Here is a 27,053-nt window from a genome sequence, read left to right as displayed (position 1 = left end):
GATGAGCATGGGGAGGACATGGAGTGAGTTCTCTCACTCCGCATTTATGTGGGTCCCAAGTATTAAACTCGGGTCTCCAAGCTTGCACAGCAAGCACCCTCGACTGCTGGGGCATCACACCAGCTCTGTTCTTTTGCTTTCTCATGGTAGATATTTTTGCTTGCAAGATCAAATAGTAAATGTTCAGACATAGAAAGTGTTTCTGTCCAGAATGTGATAGCCTTCATTCTTTCAGCCATCCCTGCAGCTACTCAAGCTGGAGGTTTGCTTTGGTTTGGTTTTCTTCTGAAATACAGAGTCAGGAAGAAGAGGGATGGACAAGAAGGAAGAGAAGAGACAGGAGGAAGTGCGTATGTATGACACGGCACTCTCTTGGGAAGAGAGGGCCAGGCCCATCTTCAAAGAGCCCATCACTATGTCCAGACCATGAGAGTCTCACAGCTGTACTGGCCCCAAGCTGCCTGCCTCAAGTGCCTGCTCCCCATCCAACCCCCAAGAGGAGGGCAGGCTGGTCACAGACAGGGAAGGTAGTCTAGCACTCCAAAACCAAAAGCGAGATGTTGGAAACAGGTTGAACTATGTGGAGATAGAGCTGGTTACAAGCTAGGCCGTAGCCTTTTGAGAATGAGGCAAGCAGGGAAAAGGGGGAGGGCATCAGGCCTCTGGGTTCTGGCATACTGTCAGAACGGCTCTCCACGTCCTCTAAACTCCTGGCAGAATTTGGGACCCTTGTGTCCCTTGTGTCCCTGCCAGAAGCAATGGTGTCCTCACCCGAAGTCAGCATTGCGATTTGAATCAGTGGTTTTGTTGTTGTTGGTTTGTGTTTATTAAAAATATTTTTATTTATTTCATACGTCTATCCTCCACAGTCCCTTCCTCCAACCCCACCACATCCCCTCCCACCTTCATCTTCATGTAACTCACTAAGTCCAGTTAGTGCTGCCTCTATGCGTGTGGGTATGGGGTCATCCCCTGGAACATGGGCACCCTATCAGGGGCCACACTTCTAAGAAAACTGACTCTCCCTTCCACACTAGCTATTAGCTACCAGCAGCTAATGTAATGAGTGTAGTGAGGGCCATCTCCATCTTCACTCAACTGTTAGATGGCTTAATCTCGTGCTGGTAACCCCCTCTGATGTGGGTTCGTGAGTGTGGCAGATGTGTCGTGTCCAGGAGACAGCGCTGTATGGCACTGTTCCCCATCCTCCAGATCTTATTCTTCCCAACTTCCCTTCTACACTGTTTCCAAGCTTTGATGGGCAGGGGTGATGTTGGTGTTGATAAAGATGGTCCGTTCAGGGCTGAGCACTCAACAGTCACTTATCTTTGGGTCTTTGACTAGCCCTGAGTCTCTGTTTTAATCACTGGCCACTACAGACAGAAGCTTCTCTGACAAAGGTTGAGCTCAGAAAAGTCTATGGGTATAAACATATCTAATTGGAACACGGGTTGATAATATGTGCATTGAGCAAAACAACAGTAGAAGGTTCCCTCAAGAGTGTAAGACCTCCACAGCCGTGGGCTTGTGACCAGGTTTACAGTGGCAGGTATGAATTTCCCCTGTAGAGCAACCTCAAATGACATCAGAAAATGTTTGGCTTGGCTTGGGGCTGGTTAGAAGGGGAAAGTTGGTTATTCCCATAACAGTCATGCCACTCATATGCCACTGGGCATATCTTGCTGGTGTAATAGTAGCATGTGGTTTTTTTTTTTTTTTAATTGTAACAATGCAGGGTCCAGCACTGGATAAACCCATACTATCTTTTCTCCCCAGCAACCTGCATATCACCTTTGAGGCACTGTAAAACAGGGTGGATTTTCCTGGTCATTTGCAGATTGATTTCTCTATGTTCTACAACAGTGCTTCTCATCCTTCCTAACTCTGCAATCCTTTAATACAGTTCCTCATGTAGCAACAATATAGTTATTTTTGTTGGTACTTCATAGCTATGATTCTGCTACTGTTATTAAGCCATAATATAAATGTCTGTGTTTTCTGATGGTCTTCAGTGACCCCCGTGAAAGGGCCACTGTCCCACAGTCAAAGTGCAACAGTAGGACAATAGGTCTCACCATGTAGTCATGTAGTTATGGCGAGCAACCAAGAGCATAGATAATAGTCTACATTGTTTGGGAGAACTCTGCAGTCTCCCTGATCAGTACGGTGTAGAGTGCTATCCTATGCTTGACACTGAGATTTTCATTTAATAGTCTATGTTTTCTGGGAGCAGTGGTGTCCAGCCGTTAGAGTGCCAATATTTAAACTTGTTTTTAAATTATTATAGTATTTTTAAATTAGCTTACAAAGTAGTGAGCTTCACCCACACCCTGCTCCTCTATCACTGCTCCTATCCTCCATTAACCTTTAACTCCTAGTATTCCCTCTCTTGTCTGTCAGGTGTGTTGGCTGTCCTTCTCCCCTTTAGGACTTTTCCCCTTGTTCTTCTCATGGGCCTTTTCTGGCTTTCTAATTTCTATAGATACTCTTATGTTAAACTCACAAATCTTAAAATTCATGTGAAAAACAACATGTGGCATTTATCTTCCTGGGCCCGTGTTATCTCATGATGTTTTCCAGATCTTGTGAGTTTTGTTTGGTTTTGGTGTGTGCTCATTGTACTGTACTCATTGTACAAGGTTCTAGGTTTCATAAGGTTTTTTGTTTTTTTTTTTTAAGAACAATGTGGCGCCGGGCAGTGGTGGTGCACACACCTTTAATCACAGCACTCAGGGGGCAGAGGCAGGCTGATCTCTGTAAGTTCGAGGTCAGCCTGGTCTACAAGAGCTAGTTTCAGGACAGGCTCCAAAGCTTCTGAGAGAACAGTGTCTTCCAGATACAAGACCAATACACATCTGAACTCACAGAGACTGTGGCAGCACGCACAGAGCATGCTCAGGTTCACAGATGGGATTCCAGTGCTGAGGAGGGGAAGTGGGCACGAAGCCCCACCCCTAACACAGAAACTATGTCCATTTGATACCCACTTGCAAAGGAAAAGCTATTTCGCTCCAGTGGAGTCTCGCTGGGTATATTAACTATGTGGGCAGGGCCCATGCCTAGCAGTAGATGACCAACAGAAAACAATGATATTTTTGTAGACTTTGTCTCTTACTGTTTTGTTTGGGCATTTTTTTTGGTCTTACTGTTCTTTTGCTCATGTACTATGGTTTCTAATTTTGTGTTTTTACGGGTTTTGTATGTGTATTTTTTTTTTGTTTTAAATTGTTTGATTTTTTAGAGAGACAGGAAAGGGCTTGGAGTTGGGTGGGTGGGGAGTGGGGAGGATCTAGAGGAGTTGGGGGAGGGGACCCATGATCAGAGTATACTGTGTGTGTGTGGGGGGGGATTTTTCAGTTAAGAAGAAAAGTCAGTTTCTAGAGGTGATTTGGGTACATTCCCTCTGAGAGACACACAGGGTCCTGTAGGGATGGGTCCAGTTCCTAGAGGTAATTTGGGTACATTCCCTCTGAGAGACACACAGGGTCCTGTCGGGATGGGTCCAGTTCCTAGAGGTAATTCGGGTACATTCCCTCTGAGAGACAAACAGTGTCCTGTCAGGATGGGTCCAGTTCCCCTTACTACTCCAAGCAGTAGCTGGCACCCACTGGGTTAGCAGGAAGAAGAGCAGAAGGGACAAAGCTGAGCACAGCCTGTGGCCCAGCCAGACTTAACTTCCCTATTGTGAAAGGGCAGTACTCCTCAGCCACCTCCCTCACAGGAACACTTGGAAATGGGAGATAAGCTGCTGGCCAGCTCCACTACTGTTAAGATATGCATTCTCTGTAAATTAACATTTAAATTAAATACAATTACAGTCAGAGGGAATACAGGAGTGTGTGTGTGGGTGTGTGTGGGTGTAATTTGGCCAAAGGATACAAATTTCATATCAGAGGAATATGAAAAGAGCTATAGGAATTTTAAAAAGAATGTCAAGCAGGGCCATGGTAGTGTAGGCCTTTAATTCCAGCACTCAGGAGGCAGAGGCAGGTGGATCTCTGTGAGTTCAAGGCCAGCCTGATCTACAGAGTGAGTTCTAGGACAGCTAGGCTGTTACACAGAGAAACCCTGTCTTGAAAAAACAAAACAAACAAACAAAAAAAGTCAAAACATCTTTAATGAAAGTCATATGAATCAAAGTATATAGGAATAGATGTTTATTTTAAAATCAGTGGAAAATGGTAGATAGTCTCCAAAAAACCCCATGCTGACCCATGTGCTGTGTGAGGTAAGCTAGCTTGCATAGGAAGTGGGTAGAATAGTTACTGACAGACCAGTCAGCCTTGTAGGAGAGTTAAGGCAGAGACTGTACTTCTCAGACTATTACACACAGCTCTGGGAAAGACAGCATGGTGAAAGCAGATGTTCAAGTTATAAGTGGAAAGGAAGGAGCCACAAGACGGCACCCACAGCCATAGCCAAGCACAGTACTCCACAGACATAAACGCAAAAGATCAGATTCCAGTTCCAGTAGGAAATACATATGTGATACATGGATGTGAGTGTGAGCACACATGTTGAAGGCAGAGCAAGTGTTGAGTGTCTTCCTCTGTCATTGTCTCTCGTTGAACTGGAAGTTGGTCATTTAGGTGTGGGTGGCTGGCCAGGGATCAAGCTCGCAGGGTCTGTCTGCCTGTCTTTACCCTCTCCATTTCAACCAAATGCACACATAGCCACATGGGGCTTTTTAAGTGGATGCTGGGGATTCAAACTCAGGTCTTCATGCTTGTAGAGCAAGCAAGTGAACCATCTCCACAGCCCATTAAGTTTAGTTTATATTAAGCATGAGCCCGTTCCTATTCTGCCTTGGACCTTGTCACAGCAGGTAGCACGGATAAGACTGAAGTGGCCAGTGAGTTCTGGAATAACTACTGGATGTCGTCTGCCTCTAAACAGAAGGCATGCTTTTGTTCTCCTGGCATCTGGTTAGTGTATCTGTGCTGTAAATGGTCCTCACTTCACTTTCAAATCAGAAACAAAGATCATTTACCCTGCCTCAGGAGCAGAGAAATGGCTGATATTTCGCTGCCCAATGTGGCCATTGAGAGACTCGGCTTCTCTGTAAGGGAAGCTGCTGTGTGTCCTTCTGCCAAATGTTTGTGTTTGTATCTCTCAATGGGAAAAAATCTTCATAAAGTGGTTGTGATTGGTAGAGAATTTGTAGAGAAGTCTTTCAGCCCATGTGGGCAGCTGAGGCAGGGTCCTGCTGTGAGCACAGGGTCCCACATGCAGACATAAGCATGCCTGTTCCCTGGGACAAGCTCTCCACTTCTTGTTTCTTCTGAACACTGTTCTCACTAAGTGTCTGTCTAATCCTGTTTGCACTGCCGATTTCCACATCTTCCTGGCCAGCCAATAAGGACAATTGAATGCTCTTTGTTGCAGTGTGCTTGATGGTAGCCTTTGCACTAGATTTTGGAGTGCAAGAAGCAATCACCATAGTGTCTTTACAGCAGGAAGCATTTGGGGAGCATGGAGGAGTAGCTGGTCCAGGCCCAGTGGGGCTGGTCAGCATTGCAGCATCAGGTCACCACTGTCTCCTTTTCTCTTCCAGAATCATCGACCAGCGATTTGAGAAAGTTTCCTACTTTGTCTTTGGTGACTTCAACTTCCGCCTGGATTCCAAATCTGTTGTAGAGGTAGGTAGGCATGGGTTTCCTCCTCAGCCTGGGCATTGAGTTTCCTTGCAGCAGAACTAATAATGGTAGAGAAATGCTGTTTAGGCAACTTCCATGTCACCCTTTTTATAGATTGTGATTTTTTTATTTTTTGTTTTTTAAGTTAAAATTTTTGCCCTGTGGGGAGGGAGGGATCTGTATAGTTATTTAGCCAGTCAGCCAGTACTGGCCTTAAGAATAGGCATCCTGGCGGGTCAGTGGTGGTACATGCCTTTAATCCCAGCACTCAGGAGGCTGAGGCAGGCAGATATCTGTAAGTTCAAGGCTAGCCTGGTCTACAACTTTAGTTCCATTCCAGGACAGCCAGGGCTAAACAGAGAAACCCTCTCTCAGAAAAAAACAAAACAAAACAAAGGCATCCCTGTGTCCTGCTGGCTCAGTGTCCCTTATAGACAACAGCCTGGGGGAAACCACTGTGTTTTGCTGCTCTGGTACCTGCAGGGCTGGGTACCTTTGAGTTCTGGGCTGTTTCGCACTGGGATTTCCACTGCTTAATCCTCATCAAACACCAGGAAACTGGTTGTTCTACTTGATTTAATCCACTGAAGCTCTCTTGGTTCAGGGAACTCTAGAGCTGACAACTATGGGGACTCTAGGCTGGGGGCCAGGGTCCTGGAGTCCCTAGAGTGACTGCACTGGCATACTTTGACACCAAGACACTTTGATGCAACCACTGAGATTGGAAGGAAACCATGTGGCTAAGGTGTGCTGCCAAGGAAAGCAAGTACTGTGGTATTGGCTTCAAGGCCAGATTTCTCTGTAGTGAGAGCCATACCTGCCACCAGGTAAATGCTCAGGCATACGGAGTCCTGGCATACATAACTGGATGCCTGGCTTCTTTCAGCTCTTTCATGGTTCTTATGTGATTAGGATGTACCACCTTCTCTGGTGGTGGAAAACTGGAGGTACTGAAAAGTAAGACACTTCTCCTCTCGCCTTCCATACCCACCCTGCCTGGGCTCTTCTTTAAAGCATGTGGCAGCACTCAGAAATTCACATGCAGGGGCCCAGAGAGGACAGCATGAAGTCACGCAGCACCTCGGATTACTATCTTCTCATTAGTTCCAAATCTTGTCACACATTAATCTTCCATCCTCAGTAGAAAATTATTTTTTAAAGACAGAGTTGAGCAGGTGTCTCCATTTGGTTGATAGAAATGAGTGATGTGCCGTTAAAATCATCTGTGTTTAATTAAGCTGGTGGTACCTCATCAGGGCAGGCCCGTGGAGTACAATTTGAACTTTGTAGTACATGGGGTCTCTCTAGATGCCCAGTGGGTGCAGGGGTCTTCCCTGGCTGGGTGTTCAGTGGGTAGTGGGAAGGGGATCCTGGGTGTTCAGTGACTCCTGGTAGCAATACATCACTTTTTCTTTTATTCTTCTCTCATACATTACATCCCAACTGCAGTTCCCCTCCCTCTACTCTTCCTAGCCCCCCTTCCCACTCCGCATCTCCCCTCTCCCCTGACCCACTCCTCCATTTCTCATCAAAGAAAGAGCAGGCCTCCCAGGTTTATCAACCAAACACAGCATAACAAGTTACAATAAAATCAGGTACAAACCCTTATATCAAGGCTAGACGAGGCAACCCAGTAGGAAGAAAAGGGTCCCAAGAGAAGGCAAAAGAGTCAGAGATACCCCCAACTCCCACTGTTAGGAGTCCCACAAGAACACCTACCTGCACAACCATAAAGCATATGCAGAGGACCTAGCTTAGACCCATACAGGATCCGTGATTGTCACTTAGTTTCCTTGAAGGAGCAGTGCATTTTAACCGAGCCATGAAGGAAGAAGGAATACTAAGAGCACGGGCAGTTTCTAAAACAATCAGATTAAAGACTGCCGAGACCTCCACTTCCTTGTTCCCAAGCTTCTGAGCTGAGTTGCCAGCTTGCTGCTGGAGGCCAGCAATTCTACACACGGTGGTTTTTCCCTGTCTCCCCAGAGGCTTCCACTTGGAGCAGAGTAGCCACTGTGAAAGGAAAGGACTCTTAGAAGGCCATTGCTGGTGGGCCTAAAGCTGCCCGTTGTTGGTGAAAGGTCAGAGAGCTTCTTCACAGTAGACTTTTCCTTCTGGGTGGAACACAGGCCATAAGAAAAAGCAACCCATCTGAACAGACTCAGAATGGCTAATAGGCACTCTCTGAATCTGTCCTTCAGGATGTGTTTCTGTGGGAGGACACTTTGGCTATATGTGGGTTAGTGGACACGTGGCTATTCCCTACAAGAGGGCTGTGTGCAAAGTCAACAAGGAGTTCACCAGGGCCATTAGCTTCACTGCCTGCCCTTTGCCTCCTTATGGTGCCTGGGCAGAGTTGGGCAGCTTCAGTTATCATAGAAATGAAGCATTCTGCATATGTGTGTTCCCTAAGGAAGCTAGTAAGTGCCCAGGGGCTCTTCAGCTTGCCCTGTACCACATAGCTTCCTATTAGCTTCTAGCCAGAGCTGTGTTGGCTACTTTGCTAAGCTGGAAGCAGGGATACTGGGGAGACCAAGTGATGGTGAGACTGAAACACCCTGTCTTCCAGCTACCTCTCCTTTGCTGTGGGTCAGACCATGGTGGGGGGACTGGAGAATGGAACTGTGGGGAATTAGAGAAAGCACCAGGAGATCTCACCTAGCTGCGCAGTCCCCTTTTCTCAAGGTGTGAATGGTTTTGTGTCTCATGGCTGCTGTCTACCTCTGTGAGTCGTCAGGAAACCTGTCAAAATGAGTGTCACCTCCTGGTCTGTTAGAGAACTATTGGCCTTTATGGTAATCTTCTAAGTGTTAGATGTGTCTGGAGCTCTGACCTCACTGCACTGGCCTTGTGGATGGTGAGTTTATGTCACCTGATGACTGATGGATGCATCTGCAAAGCCACCCAAGTCTCCTGCAGTCCTTGCTGTTTGGAGAGAGGTTTTCCAAGAGGAGGGGTAGCATTTGGGAGAGGACTCTAAGTTTCTTAAGTAAAGTTCCTGTGTCCCTGGAGCTCTTACTGCTGCCAGCCTGCTGCTAGCCCCTTTACCTACACTGTCCCCATTTCATGCCTAAGCAGGTGGTGTTGACTGACTTTGCCTGCACCACTCCTTCTAGAATGCATGGCCTTCTTAGAGTACCAGGCAGCTAAGCAGCTAGAGTTCAAGGTTCATTTTTCCTAGGTTTTACAGAGCCAAGTGGTTGGGCTCTCCAGTGGCAGGTCTGGATGAAGTTTTAGCACTAATTCAAGAACATTTGTATTTGAGAAAATGTCCCCGTGGTCTCGCTATCATGCTGCTGTACAGATTCCCACAGAAGGGATAGACAGTGTCTCCAGTCATGGGGAGAGGACCCAAAAGTGTAGAGGAGGAACCCTTTCAGCCGTAAGTGAGGTCTTCGTGCCACCTACCTCCAGGTATTACATGACACAGTAACAGGGCTAGATACACTGTACTCACTGTGGGCTCTGGGCCTTGCCTGAGGAGGGACCACTGCAGCCACTTGTCATCTCTGTGGGGTGCTTTCCCCATGCACAGTTTGGCTTGTATGTCCCCACATGAGGGCTCCTGGCACTGCTGTGCTGTGGTCATATCAGTTCTGCTGGGCTCCTATAAACAGCACCCTCCACAGTTTTCTTCTCAAAGCCATTGGGATGGGACAGCATGATCTAGATGGCTGTAACACCCCCCAAGGAAGCCTCCTCCTCAGGGAGGCCCTCACAACAGGGCAATGAGGTCATTGGCCCGGGCTCTTGCTGACCTGGTATGCCGCCTGATGGCTGTGGCTCTTCCCTTCATCACTAATTCTCGAGTACATCCCTTTCCACTTTAGAAGCCTGGAGCTCCTGTCTCTGCCGTCATTCTGGCATGTGCACAGGAGTGGGAGGAGAATCAATAGTTTTTAAACTGGATTATTTGCTCAATAAATAAATGAATATCTCTTAGATCTGTGCATTAATTCTTGGAGGGCTTTTGAGGCTCTTTAAGGCCTGTGGATTGCTGCTGTTCATTCAACCAGTAAAGCTTACCTTTACCTTCTGTATATACTTTATCAGGTAAGTAAAGCAAACGGTAAAAATAAATAAATAAATAAAAAAGTGGAAAACAATTTATTAGTGTAGGTTTTAAAAGCCAGTTTAGTGAAGCAAAGGTTGTAGCTCTGAGATTAAAGACCCCATATCCTTATAATTTTATTATTACCAACCACTATGAAAATTCCATGGCACATGGTCCCACTACCCCCCTGAGAAGCCTGTCCCACTGCATCTCCCAGACTCACACTGTTCTGTCTGCTGTCACACTCTACCATGTGTAATCTTCTGCCAAGAAAGAAGGCAAAGCCCTCTTCCCCACCTAGGACTGCCTGAGGACCCATAGGAAGCATGTAGCCCAGCCAACCCATGCTGACTAGAGCATTGCCTATGATGGCTTCTGGGGGCCTCTGACTGGGACACCAGTTCATAGACATGACCACTTGGAGTGCCAAGCCTTTCCTATCTTCTCCTCTCTGTGCTTGTCCTTCCTGGAAGAACCTTGGATACCTCAGTGTGCACACCTGCAGATCAGCCGGGGCCCAAGTACTCTTAGGGATTTCTGTACCCTCATTTCTGACAGGTCACCTCCAAGTGACTTTCATATTTCTGAAAGGCAAAGTAAAGAATAAGAAGAGTAAGAAATCAGAAGAGTCACAGATAGATGTAGCCATGAGTAGAAAGGTATGCTGCTCCAGATACAGGATGCCCTCCTTGCAGGAAGGTGTCTTCTGGAAAAGCAGCCCTGGGTCCGAGGGAAGGCTGGTGCCTGAGGTACAGGTCGTTTATCTACAGGTGGCTCACCTCCTAAAATGAAAAGTGGAGATTGATTTTTAGTGCCTGGCCCAGCCTAGACTTTTGCTTTGTTTTCTTAGGCCACTGGATCCCCACTCAGAACAGAGCCCCCCTCAGTTGTCCTGCCATCCTAGACAGGCAAGGAGATTCATTCCAGTCTTCCAGGGAATAGGGCTCATTTGATAGCCCTGCCCCTTGGGGTCTCATGCCATCACACTGGCTGGCAAGATTCATCAGAGGTTAATTAAATCCATCTCCAAAACAATGAAAGGCCAATGAGCTAAGCCCAATCTCAGTAAATTAAATGTATAAAATGCAGCCATTGTTCATCCTGCAGGGAGGGTGGGCTCAGGCTCTGGGGTGCATCCAGGAAGGGACCAGCTTCTAGGCTCTGGGAGCTCTTGGAGCACAGTAGAGACCTGCTTGTCACTTGCAGTGAGGGAGGAGTGTGGGGATGGAATGGGTGGCCTGTGAAAGAGGCTCTGTGTACAGAGCTGTGAGGCACTGCCCCCAGGAAGAGCAGCTTCTTATGCTTCAGATGCAAATGAATGCAAACATGCTTGCAGAGCAGAACTGAAAAGATGATACTCTGATCAAATTTGGCACCGCTTAAGCCATAATTAAAACATTCACAAATTAAACACGATTATCCTGCCGTGTAACAGGACCACGCGCCATTACTCTAATTAATAATGCAGCCTCCAGCAATCCTGCTGCTGGGATTGCTTGGAGGGTATGTTTTATGCCTTGCTCAGTGGCAACTGGCAGCTGGGGTGTTCAGCTGGCCACGGTGACGCAGAGTGACAGCGGTGCCAGCCGCGCCTGTCTCTGCATGGTCTGGGCTCACCACACCTGCTGTCCATCACCTCCCTATCAGTGGTGGTGATAGATGCATTTTGGAAGCCGGTAGTCTTTCACAGTCCTGTTGCCAGTTGCTGACAGCTACATGTTTAGGTGCCAGCTGTACCTGTTGTAGAGCAGGGCCTAGTGAAGACACCACTATCTCAGCACAAGCCTTCCAGAGGGTCCCGCTCCTGGGACACAGTACAGAGTGGCACTGAGGTGACCTCAGTGGTGGCTGTGCCAGCTGTGAAGAGCACTTCAGAGGATCCCCAGTGTCACACCCACAATGTGATGAAGACCATTGCAACAGTAAGCCAGTACAGACTGCCTGATGTCCAGACACTACCGATATCCAGGGGCTCCTGAAAGTCAGCCAGTGAGGTAATATTGCACCTGGTCATTACTTTTGGTGACTCCACAGAACCCCCTCTGAGAGCCCCTTGCCCTAGCCAGTAGGCTATTTTTGCATGGTGTCCAACTGAAGTACTGGCTACCTGTGGTCATTGGGTTCTTGTTTGACAGATCCTCTGCTGAGCCCCTGTGTGCACTGCCTATAAGTACTGTGGGCATGTTCCAGATCATAGTAGGAGGAGCTTGAACCTAGGTGTTAACCAGCATATCCCCAGGGGCTCAATGTACAGGGGTAGCTGGGGTAGTCATGTCTACCCTGCAACTGTGTGAACTGAACAGGGGTAGCTGGGGTAGTCATGTCCACCCTGCTGTGTGTACAACTGTGTGACTTGAACAGGGGTAGCCATGTCCACCCTGCTGTGTATACAGCTGTGTGAATTGAACAGGGGTAGCTGGGGTAGCCGTGTCCATCCTGTTGTATGAATTGAACAGAAGTAACTGGGGTATCATGTCCACCCTGCTGTGTATACAGCTGTGTGAATTGAACAGGGGTAGCTGGGGTAGCCATGTTCACCCTGCTGTGTGTACAACTGTGTGACTTAAACAGGGGTAGCCGTGTCCACCCTGCTGTGTGTGTACAACTGTGTGAATTGAACAGGGGTAGCCATGTCCACCCTGCTGTGTGTGTACAACTGTGTGAATTGAACAGGGGTAGCCGTGTCCACCCTGCTGTATGAATTGAACAGAAGTAACTGGGGTAGCTATGTCCATCCGCCCTGCTGTGTATACAGCTGTGTGACTTGAACGGGGGTAGCTGTGCCCACCCTGCTGTGTTTGTACAGCTGTGTGAATTGGCCAAAACTAAGTCCTGTTTCTCAGCATTTCCGTGATTGGCCATGGCCTTACCTGGTGAGCCTTAGCAGCCCTTTGTGATACAGAGCTTTCCCTGTCTTTTGGAGAGTAGGCATTAAGACCTGGCCTTCATGTGAAGTGGGCACTGCTGTGTCAGAGTCCAGTAGAGTTTTCATGAGCTCCTCAGGGCCTGCTTCCCCTGGTTAGCAGCCCTCAGAATTCTATCTAGTCAAGAGTGCAGGCAGATCTGCACCATGGCTTTCAACAGTTCCTGGAACATTCTGCACATTCAAGTTAGTCCCCTGCAGTGAGTCATAGTAGCAGCCCTTCTTTCTATCGAGCTAGGCTTCCCACAGGACCAAGTGGACATTTCATTCCACCTTTGCCTGCAGGAGATTGGGCACTTAGGTGGCAGGAAGCCTGGGACCTGGGGCCTCAAATAGGGTGTACACAAAGTACCACCCAACTTGAGGGCCCTAAAAAGTTATGGTGGTAACAGAATTCCTAATTAAAATCATTGGATTTATTTTTAATGACTCAGAAGAAGATCTAGTTGGACCATTTCTGAATAGGGGTGTCAGTATCAGCCATATCACAGTTTGGGTTTTATATTCAGAGTATTTACCTCTGCGAAGATCAGTTTGCATGCCTTAATTAGCCAGTGTTTCTACTGTGTTTCTATTCCAAGACCCTATTAGAGGAGCTAGATCTTTGGACTGAGACTGCTCAAGGATTTGGCTGCATAGTTATGGTCTGTCCTGGCTCTTAAGCACTCAGCTCTGCTTTCTGTCCATCCTTCCCAGTTTCGTGGTCCTAGGGACATCCTGAAGGGGTACTGCTGCAGGTATACCTCCAACCAAGGCAGAGAGCGTGACCCACAGGGCCAGCACAGTCTTGTGAGACCCTTCTGGGCCATGGGCGTGGGTGCCTGCTACATGTGAGCCTCAGCTTGTGCCCATATTCCTATAAAAGTAGGTCGCATACTATCGTGGTGAGGCGAACAAGTCACTCAGGCTCATTAGCGCTGAGTGTCCACCTTTGTCCAGCTGCTGCAAGCAGGAGATGGCAGGATCTTTATGATACTCTGTTTCGAATGCGTGGTTGACAGTGTCCAGCAGGGAGAAGGACAGAAGATGGGCCTCTGCGACAGTTGATAGACAGTTCCCCAAACAGCATCCATCGCTGATGCACTTGTGTGTTGTGAACTTTGCACCACAGGCCTTTATGCCCCGCCCTGGGACCTATAGGGATATCAGGCCATCCGGTGTTTCCCCTACCATCATTGGTAACATCTGATTTCCAAAATGGTGAGGCTCTTCAACTGGACTTAATTTGTTTGGAAAGTCAGAGGAGATGAACCGGGGTGATGGATGGGGCCTGCCTGAAGGAAGCTCCAGTGGCCAGACCTGCTTTGCTCTCAGGCCTCCTGTGTCACATGGAATCCCATTCCAGAAAGATCAGGAAATCATGTCAAATCCTGTCCTGAGGGTAGGCGGGTCAGACACCACAGTCCTGCTCCTGCAGCCAGTCTACTTCCTGTTTTAGGTGAGGCTATCCTGCTGTGCCTCCCCACCCAGTGAAGCACACTTGAACTAATTGAGGAGCTCTGGGACACTCAACTTTTGGATCAGTGAGGATGTTTTATGTGCTGTGCCTTGTGGGGCACCTGAGAGACCACAGATGTGATGTAGCGGGTCTGAGCTGCCACAACCACAGGTAGTGGTTGTAATGCTGGCATGTATGTATATAGTTTCTACAGCCTGGTCACAGACAACTTCCCTATGGGACAAGTCACCCACTGACTTCCACCTCGATTTTAAGGGAAATGAAGGTGTGCAGAAGCTATGTGTGTCTATATGCATGCCCAAAGTATGAAAGGTTGGCAGGGTGAATCAGTACTGTTTGTATGTGCTATTTAGTCATGAGTTTTTATCAGACACAATTAGACCTGGTGTGATATTATCCTTGCCAGCTCCATGATGGTATTTTACTTCTGTAAGGATGGCAGTAGCTTCTCCACATGGTCTCTGGATCTAGGACCCTGGTCTCTGCCACAAAGGGCATAGACCAGCAGTCAAGATGAGCATCTCTTATATGTGTGCTGACTTCTGATTCAGTTGCAGTTCATGTCTGGGAATTTGTTTGGATTCTATTTTCATATATTGAATACAAGTCTTAAAATCATCTGCTTCCATTTTGGAGCTGTCACTTGAGTGACTTGCCAATCGGCCTTATTGTCTCCTCCATGATATGATTTGAAATAATGTCCATAGATACCAGTTATCGAGAAATGGCTAGACATTGCTTGTTTGTGTTTTAAAATTCAAGTGGCTATCGCAGGACAGTGACAGACTGTGAGGCCTGTCACATTTTAACTTTTAAATCTCTGGTGCCTTTTCTCAGTGACCTGCATCCAGACCTAGAACTTCATCCACTATTTTATGGCTGAGGCAAATATGTTCTGGATCCGAGATGCCCGATTTGAGGAGGTTACAGTGTCTCAGCACTTTGCGTCAGTGGCAGCAGCGAGGGAGAGCTTTTCATTAGCATTGCCAAGGAAATATTCCTAGAAAAAACATTTTATTAAGTTAGCAACACATTATGTTGTAAACCCAAATTTATATTAATGTTCAGTATTCTAAGAGGACTATTTTTTTAAACTTTATTTAACTTTATTTCATGTACATTGGTATAATGATGTCAGATTCTCTGGAACTGGAGTTACAGACAGCTGTGAGCTGCCATGTGGGTGCTGGGAATTGAATCCGGGTCCTCTGGAAGAGCAGTCAGTGCTCTTAACCACTGAGCCATCTTGCCAGCCCTAAGAGAACTATTTTTAACCTATATAATAGTAATTCTCTGGGTCAATTCTTCATTTGGGAAACATCAAAATGTGAGCTTAGCGGTTAGAACTGTCCTTTGATGTGTTTCAAGGGACATCTGTGTGGAACTGTCATTGTGTCTAGGAGCACTTGCTGTGAGTCCTTCCCTCCTTCAGCAGAGTGTCAGATTGGCTGGGAACTGTCTATAGCAGTCCCTTTCTGTCCTGCCCGTCCATCATCTCTGCCCTGTGATGCTTGTGGAGCTTTACCTCTGTACATTTTTTTGACCGAATTTAGCTAAAAGCCTTGGGTGGGAAGAAGAAAGACTGAACCCGATGGATGTCTTCTGTACTGTCCACGGTCAGCATTCCAGTGAGGAGCCTGTCCTAGGCTCACATGCTCTTATCAAGGTGCCAACCATACATATAAGCTGGGCCTCCTTGGCGCAAGCAGTTTCTTGCCATACACCAGCTGATATCTGTCTGGCTGCCTAGACCAGTGCAGGTTCATCACATGGGCTTCAGTTATCTAAGTCAGAAGGGGTTTACTTGTTCGGGAGACCTCAAAGACCATCGCACCTAGAAGTGTCCCATAGTGAAAGCAGAACCATCATTATTAGTGACTTGTGCCCTGCTGACTGTGTCTCCTGACCCAGTGGCCCCCTGTGCAGAGGCTGTGGTCAGAGAGATTCACAGTCACCTGCAGATCAGGCAGAGACTAGGAAGGCATGCGAGCCCTGCACATGTCAAGTGTGTGTCTCCCAGCTGTGAGTGGCACTGTTCGTGAGTGGCATTAATAGATTCACGTACAGATACGATGGGATATGGCTACCATATCTGTAACTGGATATGGATACTGAAGGGGTCTTGTGAGTGATGGCATGTGTAGACAGAGTCAGGAAAGCCTCACTTGGCATGAACCCTTCTGTGTCCCTGAGTCTTCTATCCCCACTCTGTGCCAGCACCATGCAAAGGGAGCAGTTTGCCCAGGGGCTCAAACTTCCTTCAGAGTTCCCGCTCCATTCACAGCACAGCGGAAGGCAGCACAGCCATTCTGGATTCACTCCCAGCCTTGCCCCTCTTAGTCTGAGATGCTGCCCCTCTCTAGCTAAACGTGCTTCAGTTGTTGCCTCAAACCAGAGTTTCTACATAAAGGTTTCCTGTCTTGAGTCACCGCTATTGTTGGAAGTCTTAGAGATTGTAGCTCAAATGTCACTAAACTGTAGTACTATGAAGCAAAATTCATCTTGGAAAGAGCGAACAGATTGTGGGACACACAGCTCAGATGGATGTGAGGGCCCAGTACAGTCCATCACTAAAATGTGTGATGTTGTTCTGGCCCTGACGGAATCCAGTTGCGTGCTACTGGGATAGACCTCCCTCTTCCCTGCTGTAGACATTGTTTTAAGGCTCATTTCTTTTTAAAACATCGGCTTTCCGACATTCCTAGGAACATCTGTGTGTGGCTGAAATTTGGCCGGCCACAGCCACCCCTCACCCCTTTGTCTCCAGGCTTTTGTTCCTGATTTCACGCTATCAGAGGGTCTGCATGTTTTCTTGCATGAAGTTGTCAGAAGAATAAAGGCTCAGAAACAGGGTCATGTTTAGAGGATGGGCATGAAAAATTGGTAAGATGTGTCTTTAAGCCCACCCACCAACTGTTGCCCGCAGCAAGTAAAAGCAGGCCCGCGTGGGGAGCAGGCACCCCGCACTCTACCTGGAGTGGGTCCACGCTGAGCTCCACTCCTTCCTCCCAGCAACCCCACTTCTTCCTTCTGCCATCATGCCACAGGCACATGCCAAACCTGTGAGTGCCAGGCAGTTCATGTGCCTGAGCTAAGCACCATTTTCAAGAGCAGGACGTTCTCTCCTAACTGCTTTCTGTGCAGACAGACTTGGTTACAACACAGAACCAGTCATCCACTATCTGATACCTTTACCCATGGAGAAGCCTCTAGAACTTGGTATGACCATCCTGGGATGAGGATTGCCAGACGCTAGCCTGAGGCTGCCAATAAATGGATGTCCCCACCACTGTGGGGACCAGAACTGCCTGGTTTTTAGTGGCACAGACGTGCCAAATAAGGTTTTACTACATACTGGAAGCTGTAGGTCTTGATTGTGTGGTGCCCAGCTGGCAAGATGGGGCTCCACAGAGGTGGAGTTGCTGCCGTCCTGCTTGTGCTCCATCCAGGCTGTCTCAACACAAAGTGCTAGTGAGGCGAGGTCCTAAAGCATGGACAGGCTGGGGATGCTCCATCAGGAAAGTTCCCACGGAAGGCTTGTAGCTTAAAAGACCAGGGGATGTCATGGCTTCTAGGAGTAGGCTTGCTTTGTCATCTCCAGTTGTAAGGCGGTTTTACCCCCGAGGAGTGTTACTTGTTCTTTGTGTGGCCCTCAAAGTGCTTCTGTGGCCTGGTCTGGTCTGAGTGCTGTCTCTCCACCCTTGGCTTGGCAGAGCAACCAACATCTCCAGCGAGGGAGCCCTAGAATCTTTGGTTCTGCTAACTCATGAAGTATGCATTGAAGTACCTGGTCTCCTGGATTCTGCAAACGGAGTTGCAGACATGGTTCCCTTCAGGTTCCACTTGGAGTAGGGGGGATGCCTAATCGTCTTGGGGGTGGTTTAACTTCTATCCTGCCCTAGAATGGCTGCCTGTGATGTCTGTTAGGGGGTGTCCCTGCTTTGTGATTAACTCTTGACCCACCCCTCACCCCACAAACCTTCTTGAAGGAAGGCAAAAAAAAAAAGTGAGGCCAGGAGGCTCTGGGTTTTTTAACAGCCTGGGGACATCTGGCCTCTGGTTTTCATCTGCTAACTAAAGTCAGGATTAAACCTTGCCCCCACTGCTTTGTGCAGCTACTGGTGAGTGACAGGCTACCTTAGACAATGGAGGCGTCAACCCCTCCCAGAGCACAGTCCTGGGCTGGACAATGGAGTGTCTGGTGGCTTTGCAAGGTCCAGAGCTGTCCACCAATCTGCCCATGTCTCCCCTGGGACAAATTCTGAGATGCTGTGCTCTAGCCAGAGGCCAGACAAGCAGGCCCAGTGAAGAGTTCATGCTAGCTGTGTTCCCCCTCCTATATATTCAGGGGTTCTGCAGATGCTGATGCTGGCCAGCGTGTGACTTGTTGGCTTAAGCCCTGGCTGAGGACTGGGGCCTCCATCCCCTCAAAGAGTCCCTCACTACCCTGGCAGAATCACTCCTGGGATGCCTCCTCCCCCTGCAGAGATGTCAGGGGAACCCTGGATGTCACAAAGGGATAGGCACCCACCTGGGGCATTCATTCATCTAGCTACCAGCAGATATCCTCATCTAAATAAGAGACAAGCATAATATAGCTGTCGTGGAGTACGGTGGCACACGCCTTTAATCCCAGCACTCGGGAGGCAAGGCAGATGGACCTCTGTGAGTTTGGGCCAGCCAGGGCTATGTAGAGAGACCTGTCTCAAAGCAAGCAAACAAAAACTTTTAATGGTCAGCATGCAATGGGCCTGTACAGGTTTATACAGGTCCCAGCATTGAGAGGGAGAATTAGACTCAAGTTCCCATCTGTAACCAAAAAGCTATCTCCAATAGACAACCACTTGCAAAGAAAAAATTAATTCTCTCCAATGGAGTCTCACCAAGTATATAAACCACATTTAAAGGCAGGCCCCATGCCCAGCAGTAGATAGCCAACACAAAATGAACTCGATGGTATTTTTGTAGATTTTTTTTTTGTCTCTTGTTGGTTTATCTTACTGGCCTTTTGTTTGGATATTATGTTTTCCAATTTTATGTTTTCATGGATTTTGTTTTTGTATATTTGTGTTTCTCGTTCTTTTATCATAGTTTTTTATTCTGATTTGTTTGCTTTTTAAATTTTCCTGTTTGTTTTCTAAAGAAGAGGGTAGGGAGGTAGAAAGGATCTGAGAGGAAATGGGGGAGGGAAATATATTGTATGAATTTTCAATTAAAAAATGTTCTGTTAAGGAGTGACTTTAATACAAATGCATTTGCTATGCTTTCAGGGAGAACTAAATAGGCAATTTGGAAACACATTTGAATTGTCTGCCTCTGAAGAGTGAAAAGACCCCTGGTTCGGTCTGCTGTGTATACCCTGTTTCTATTCTAGCCTTATAAGCCGTAAGGTGGCTCCCATATCTGGGCTCCACCTATGGTTCTACTCATTACTTCTCAGCTTAGTCCTGGTCCATCTACTTTCCATGCTGTCTTTCTGCCATGGCCACCACCCTTCTCACATTTCCATACCCCTTGCCTTGGTTCCACTGGCTTAGTCTAAAGACAGGGTTCTCTTGTGACCCTCATTGCTTCATGTAGCCGCTACCACCTCCATGCTTCCCAAAGGCTCCTGCAGCCCCTCCCTTTGTACTCAGACTCCTGTCCCACCCCGGCCTGCCTTTGTTCAGGCTGTGGTTTCTTCCCATCTGCTTTGCTCTAACCACCTCTTATTTCTCCAAGAGCCTCATTAGTTACCTGTCTGATCCCCAGCCCGTGTCAAGGGTGCTGAGACCACTTGGCTTCCTGAAAAGCCCCACAGTGTGGCAAGGAGGCCCAAGTAGCATGTCCTGGTGGTCAGTGGACACAGGGCTGCAGTGGGCACTGCAGTTCTGGTACCAGAGACCAATAGAGAATGGTGGTGAAAGCTTGACCTAGGAGTCCCTGTCTGCCTAGCCCAGGGCTAAATGATCCTTTGGAAACCCAACCTGGTGGAGTGCACCATCTGCCATGGCAAGGTACAGAGAGAAATCTGCCCAGTGAAGGCCATTTTGGACTCTCAGCTACTGACAAGCATGCACCAATATGCTTTTTTTAAAAAGTTGCTGGCTTTGGAGGCTGGTGTGCTGGGTACCACAAAGAGGCTGCAGTATGGCTTGATTTGTTTTGCAGCTTAGTAGCTGGGGAACTGCTGGAGGACAGCCCAGCCAGATGCACTCACACTGAGCTTAGAGCTCCCCTGCTTGGATTCCATTGCCGATAGGAAGTTTAAAAAATCTCTTTATGTATTTTTACAGTGTGCCTCAACCACTATTATCAAGAGTAGCTCCAAAACTTGCAAGCATGCTTAAAACCTTTCCCAGGTCACCAAAGCAGATTCCAAAGTCTCCAGAGGTCATTTGAAGGTGGCCCTGGGACTGAGAAACTATCTCCTCATGCTGCACCCTCCCCTGCCCCTATAAAGAGATAGTGTGGTAAGGACCTTTGGGTGAGCTGCAATCTGGTTATTCTGAGGTTTGAGGCCGGCTGAGGCTGACTCACTATCTAGCCCCAGGTATGTCAAAAAGCACAGATAAGGACCAATGAGACACCTCAGTGAGTGACCAAGACTGATGACCTGAGCTCCATCCCAGGAACATAAATGGTAGAAGAAGAGAACTAACTCCCACAGATTGTTTTCTTGTCTCCACATGCATGTAGTGATGCACACATATCCACTCACATGTGCACACACACAAGTAAATACCATTTTAAAGATTTTTTGCAGGGGGAGGCAAAGGCAGGCAGAGCTTTGTGAGTTCAAGGCCAGGCCTGGTCTACATAGCCAGAGCAACATAATAGAGAGACCCTGTTTGGAGGATGGATAGATAGATAGATAGATAGATAGATAGATAGATAGATAGATAGATAGATAGACAAACAGCTAGATAGATTTTTTTTTTCTTAAAAAGAAAGCACAGTAGTTTTTGCTTTTCTAAGCACCCTTTCACATTACACCTGAAAGACTTGGCCTGCTTTAGGACCAACAGTTATTTGCCCTTAATAGAGTTTTGATCCCTGCGAGTAGTTTGTGACACCTGAGTGGAGGAAATGAGCAGATTTAGTTCCTGGGATGAGCTGGCCAATGCCTACTCTCACATGAGGGCATCTGATTACTAGGTAGCTTTGTGCAAATCTAATGAGCTGTAAAAATTGTGTGATTTGATAGCACAAAAAAACAGCTGTCTGCTGCTGTCACCAGTGTCCTGGGCTTGGGGACGCTAGGCTAGGCATCATGTTTGGTAGCTGTCTAAGGAAGAAGAAACCAGGAAAAGCACATATCCTTGGCACATGGTGAGCCCAGCATCTTCCAGGAGACAACAGCCATTTAAGGACTAAACCAACCCTTCCAGTGCCCTGTGATGCAGCCTTTGGTGGTAAAAATGGATCTTAGATGGTTTTTTAAAATAGCATTTGGAGTATTTCTTCTCCTTTCAAAAGAGTAAAATCCCTTCCTTAGGTTGAGCCGGAAAGGCTGGGCCTGGCAGCTTTCTGCATGAGTGGTCACGACTTCCCGGGTTTGAAAGGCCAAGAGAAGGCCGCTTTGCCTGCTCAGTCCTGATGGAGCCTTTACAACCTGTGAATGGGGAGGTTCCATGAGAAGGGATGTGGGAGAAGGGGGCGGGGTGGCTGGCTCCTGCACAGCTCTGGGGACCTTCAGATGTCGATCCTTTGGGAGCTGCCAGCTTGGTGAGATAAAGCAGGGCTTTTAACAGTTGTGGGCAGATGCCTTCAAGGAGACACGACCATGCATTTCCTGAACTGTCTTGCAGTGGTCACAATGGCCCTCTGCCTGTATGCCCCCACCCAGAGCCGTTCCCCCATTCATAGAAAGCAGCTTAAGCCACTTAAGCGCATTAGCATCAGGATGGGCCAAGACCTCCATGGGATGCAGGGGGCTGGGTGGCCTTGATGCCCCTGGTTGTTTGGGTACTTGTCCTAATCCTCCACAGTTCCAAGGCAGCCAGACTGATTTGTGACACAGAGTCCAAAAGCCACTTTGGGGGCTTGGCTGGGTTAGCTGATCTGTGCCCTGAATGTCAATGGCCTGGCCTAAAGTGTGCTTGGGGAGTGGCAAGCCTGGGCTGGAATGCTGCACATAGGGCTGGCTAACTCTACTCATCCCTTGTCTTCATGCACCTTATAGTATGGGTGCTGTGTTGGCACAGCTGCCTAGGAGCACCTGAGGTTTGTGCCCAGTGGGTATCTGACACCTCAGTGGATCCCAGGCAGGAATGAAGGTGCAGAATCCTGAACCTAAGCAATTTTTCTGGGTTCTCACAGCACAGACCCCCAAGGGATCCTGCAGTATAGAGACCTTAAAAGGTCAGATACTTCTAGTAAACTGATCTCCTTTTAAGTAAAGCTCATTCTCTTTGTTTAAAAAAATAAAAACTAAAAATGTTTCATTTACATATGCCCAGTTGAGGACTGTCACTAGCCCCAAGTAGCTCCTCCTATAACCCCAGCCCAGGTGACAAGGCTCTTGTTTTCTGTTTGACTCAGCTGTTTATACACATTTTTGTGTAAATAATCGGTTGGCTGATAAAGTAGCCACCCCCTTTATCATCAAGGCAAGAGGCAGTTCCTGAGAACCTTCATTTGTCTAAGAGGTCTTTTGCATTTGGCTCTAGGCATCTTGTGTTGCATTGTCACTTGTGTCTGTGAGTGTCTTGTTTTCATCCTCCTGTCAGCTCCAGGCTCCTGTAGTGTATGTATTGGGGCACAGCGGAGGGGGAGGGCTATTGCTTCTAGTGGCTCCTGTGCCTGGCAGGCGGGGCAGTCCCCAACTTTGTCCTGCCTTTCGGGAGTGACCTTTTTGACCCCTTCCTGCATGTATTGAGGCTAATTCAAGCAGGCATGAATTTAATTATCAACCAATGCTCTAGCTGGTTGCTTTTGGTTTAGGAGCACCAAAAACCGCACAGCCAAGCATGCAACAAGAATGTTAGTGGTTGCTCCACAGCCAGCCTTCCTTTGGTGGAAAAGGCTGTCTGAGATTTGCTGACTTCATCAGGCTACTCGCTGCTCTTGTATCCTGTTACACCCACCCTCAGTTCTCCTGACTCCTGGCCAGAGCCCAGGACTTGTCTTCTGAGATTCTGACCTTTTGACCGTCCACCTCTGGACCTCCTGGACTTAGTGCCCTATGCCATAGCCCATACTGCAGCTTGATGCCTTAGCTAGCCCCATAGGGCTTGGGGAGGCTCAGGAGAGACAGCACCAACAAGGAGCCCTTTGAAGGGCTCAACTTGCTGCCTGGCATAGACACTGACAAAACCTTGGCTCTTGAAGAAGCATAAGCGTCTTGCATCTGTGTTGCACTCTCAGCCACACTCAGTCAGAACCTTGTATAGCCTGGTGGAGGGCTTTCTGAGTGATAGCCCATAAGGACTGTCTAGCTGGTCTCCTGGATGTGTAATTCTTGTGTCAAGGAACACTGATCTCCTTCCCTTCCCATTGGACATTGGGAAACCATTGATTATGGGCTTTGGGTGAAACCAGCTGGGGCAATGGGTGGACAGACTGGGACTGAGCACCCTTGTTTTCTTGCAGACTCTCTGTACAAAGGCCACGATGCAGACAGTCCGGGCTGCTGATACCAATGAGGTTGTAAAGTTGATATTTCGGGAGTCAGACAATGACCGGAAGGTAAGTGGCTCATGACTAAGGGTAGCCACCAGCCACCACCAGCCTGAGGAGTGGGAACTGTGCAGGGCACTGAAGCATCTCTGACCCGGCAGGTTGTACTCCAGTTGGAAAAGAAGCTCTTCGACTATTTCAACCAGGATGTCTTCCGGGACAACAACGGCACTGCGGTGAGTTCTATTTTAAGGCATATACGTGGTCATCCTAGATCCTTCCCATGAGACACTCCTGGCCCTGGAGTACCATAAGCACATCTACATGTGTTCAGGCCACCCAGAGTTCAACTTGAGCCCCAGGCTGACTTGGAGGAGGTGACTTATAGGGCTGGGGCAGGCTAGGCTAGGCTGCCAGGATTATCATCCTGTCAATGGGCAGTGCAGTGTTCCTATGACCTATGAGCACTGGAATCTCCTGAGTGAGAGAAGTAAGGCCCTGCCTGCTACTGTGGATACTAGAGAGTTCATGGCCTCAGGTATGCAGCACGGACTTGGAACCTAATTTTGAATAGGGAGAAGCGGCACATATGTGTGATGGAAGCGAGCAAGTCCCTCATGTCCTTATGGGCTTGTGAATTCAAGGCCTATATGTACATGCGTGTGCTCGTGTGTGTGTGTACACGTGTGTGGGGGTGTGTACCTGAGTATATAAGCATATGTCCACATGCATTATGTTAGTTGATGTTTATGTGTGTGTACGTGCACATAACTGCATTTTTATCATTTGTGTGGACAGGTATACATGTATAATTGTAGTGTATATAAGCATATGCATGTAAATTGAAATTTATGTCAAGAATGTGCCACTCAAACCTTCAAGAATACGGCTGCTGGAAAGGCATCTCTAGTCGTGGGCACCTGCGCTGATCTAAGCCACAAGCAGACTAGCACTTAGAGGGGCCTGAATGTAACTGTTGTTTGTATGTATGTATGTTTGTATGTTTATATGTTTGTATGTATGTATTGGGACTGGCAGGTGCATGCTGTGATTAAATACACCCTGCTGGCCATTAAATACAGTGGCCACAGTATAGTTTAGATTTGGCCAGAAAGGTAGAGTTTGTACCATAGAGATTGTCACAACATACTATAGCTCCCACCCCCAGCAGAGCTCCACATTTACCAGAACATAGTGAGCTGCATGCCCAGCCCCCCATGCTGTAACCTCTCTTAGGAAGTCACACTAGCCCCTTGCTACTCATCCGGCCCAGAGTACACCAACTCCTTCTACTATTCAGGCCCAGCAGATGTTCCTCGAGAAACCTAGTCCATTGCCACTGCTGTGGCAGGCCTGACCCACCTGCCTTGGGACTGATTACTAACCTCATTCCTGCCACATGCCATGCTGACCTTGCAAGTATCCCTGACTCTACTCCTGCTTGTCCATAGGAGGGCTTCATATAGATTCTCCCCACTGAGTCCTTTAGCAGCCTCTGATGGATTCCTTTCCCTCTCCATTGGTCCTGCATCAGTGCCCACTGGTCCCTTTTTGCATGCTCAGTCACTCAAAGACTGTGGTCACTGGTGGTTCCTACTAGAGGGGCTTCCCTAGGGCAATGGTTGTGTTATTCTGCCAGCCATGTGCAGGTATAGGTCACTTTCCAGTTCACTGGAACAAAAGAACAGATCACATTGGGCATGGTGGCACAGACCTTTAATCCTAGCACTCAGGAGGCAGAGTCGAACTTGATGCATTCAAGGCCAGGCAAAGCTACATAGTGAGTTGCTGTCTCTGGAAAAAACAAGAAAAGAGTAGAGCAAGAACCCCTAGGAGCCTGGGCACCTAGGTTATATACACTGGCCCCTTCTACATGATTTCCAAGCTTAGGGAAGGCCAGGGGAAGGTGTTTGGGGGCCCCGCTAGAGCTTGCTCTTTTGAGCCAGAAAAGTAAAGTCAGTTGGTACTTTGCACAAGGCAAGATGGAGGATACAAGGATCACCAAGGACACAGGGTGTTTTGGAAGAAGCAGAGAGACAGATAAGGAGACTCCAGCAGCTAAGGAGAGAACAGTTTGACCTTGGGCAGCACTGGGAAAGAGAATGTAAAAATGGGTCCTCGAAATATCCAGGGGTGTGCCACTGGGGTCTCGGGGCTCCGCAAGGCTTTCTTAATATAGAGATGAGAATTAGCTGTGCCACTGAAATGACCAGCCTTGTTCTTCTCCAGAAGATAATCTACCTTCAGCACACACTGTTCTGACCTTTCTTTAAGGTGAAATTTGAGTGGTTATTCTTGTAGTTCTGTTGCCGTAAGACTATAAGCAGGAGAGGCGGGAATTCAAGGTTATCCTCGGCTGCATAGAGTTTGTAGCCAGCCTGGGCTACATGAGACCATACCTCAAAGAAACAAAAGAAGAAGGGCTGGGGAGATTGTTCAGGTTAAAGTGCCCACCGTGAACTAAGTTCAGATCTCTAGTGTCCTTGTTTTGTTTTGTTTTTTTAAAACCAGGTTTGGCAGTGTGAATCTGTTATCTCAGCGTTGAGAAGGCAGAAAGGGGAGGCTCTTTGGGACTCCCTGATCAGCAAGTCTAATTGAATCAGTGGGCTCCAGGTTCAGTGACAAATCCTATCTCAAAGTAACTTAGAGAATGACTGAAGATGACACTTCACACTGAGCCATGGCCTCATGTATATTCACACAAAAGTGTATACAAGCACTCCAGCACACACATACATGAACACACACACACAAAAAATTTTTTAAGAAGAGGAAAAGAAAGCCGGGCGGTGGTGGCGCACACCTTTAATCCCAGCACTCAGGAGGCAGAGGCAGGTGGATCTCTGGGAGTTCGAGGCTAGCCTGGTCTACAAGAGCTAGTTCCGGGACAGGCACCAAAGCTACAGAGAAACCCTGTCTCGAAAAACAAACAAAAAAAAAAAAAGAAGAAGAAGAAGAAGGAAAAATTGCACTAGGCATGTACAGATAGATGTATAGACATGGTATATATCATCGCAGACCTGGGAGGTGAGACAGAAGATCGCAGTGTGAGGCCACTGAAGGCTGCATAGTAAGAAAGGCCCTGCTGCTTTGTTTGTTTGTTTAATTGATTTTTTTCAATTTTGCTTTTGTTTGTTTATTCATTAGTCTTCTCTCATACAATACGTCTTGCCCACAGCTTCCCCTTCCTCCACTTTTCGGAGTCATTACCCCATCTCCCCTCTCCCCCAGATCCAGTGCTCCTCATTTCCCTTCAGAAAAGAGCAGACCTCCTAGGGACATCAACTGAACACAGCATAACAAGATGCAATAAGACAAGGCATAAACCCTCATATCAAGGCTGGACAAGACAACCCAGTAGGGAGAAGGGTTTGAAGGTGT

General features: G+C 47.7%; 1 protein-coding gene across 2 annotated transcripts in view; it reads left to right on the top strand.

Moving 5' to 3' along the window:
• The window catches only part of Inpp5a (inositol polyphosphate-5-phosphatase A), a 189,060-nt gene that overhangs the window by 143,820 nt on the left and 18,187 nt on the right, over nucleotides 1–27,053 (top strand). For both annotated transcript variants that reach the window (XM_057777435.1, XM_057777436.1), the window contains exons 9-11: nucleotides 5,555–5,639; nucleotides 23,646–23,741; nucleotides 23,834–23,908. In XM_057777435.1, coding sequence (XP_057633418.1) covers nucleotides 5,555–5,639; nucleotides 23,646–23,741; nucleotides 23,834–23,908 — 256 coding nt within the window. The remainder of the gene's footprint in view (nucleotides 1–5,554; nucleotides 5,640–23,645; nucleotides 23,742–23,833; nucleotides 23,909–27,053) is intronic.

Source organism: Chionomys nivalis, chromosome 8, assembly GCF_950005125.1.
Source record: "Chionomys nivalis chromosome 8, mChiNiv1.1, whole genome shotgun sequence".
Lineage (NCBI taxonomy): Eukaryota > Metazoa > Chordata > Mammalia > Rodentia > Cricetidae > Chionomys > Chionomys nivalis.
The sequence above is the reverse complement of the archived record's forward strand: the minus strand, read 5'-3'. Positions and strand labels throughout refer to the sequence as shown.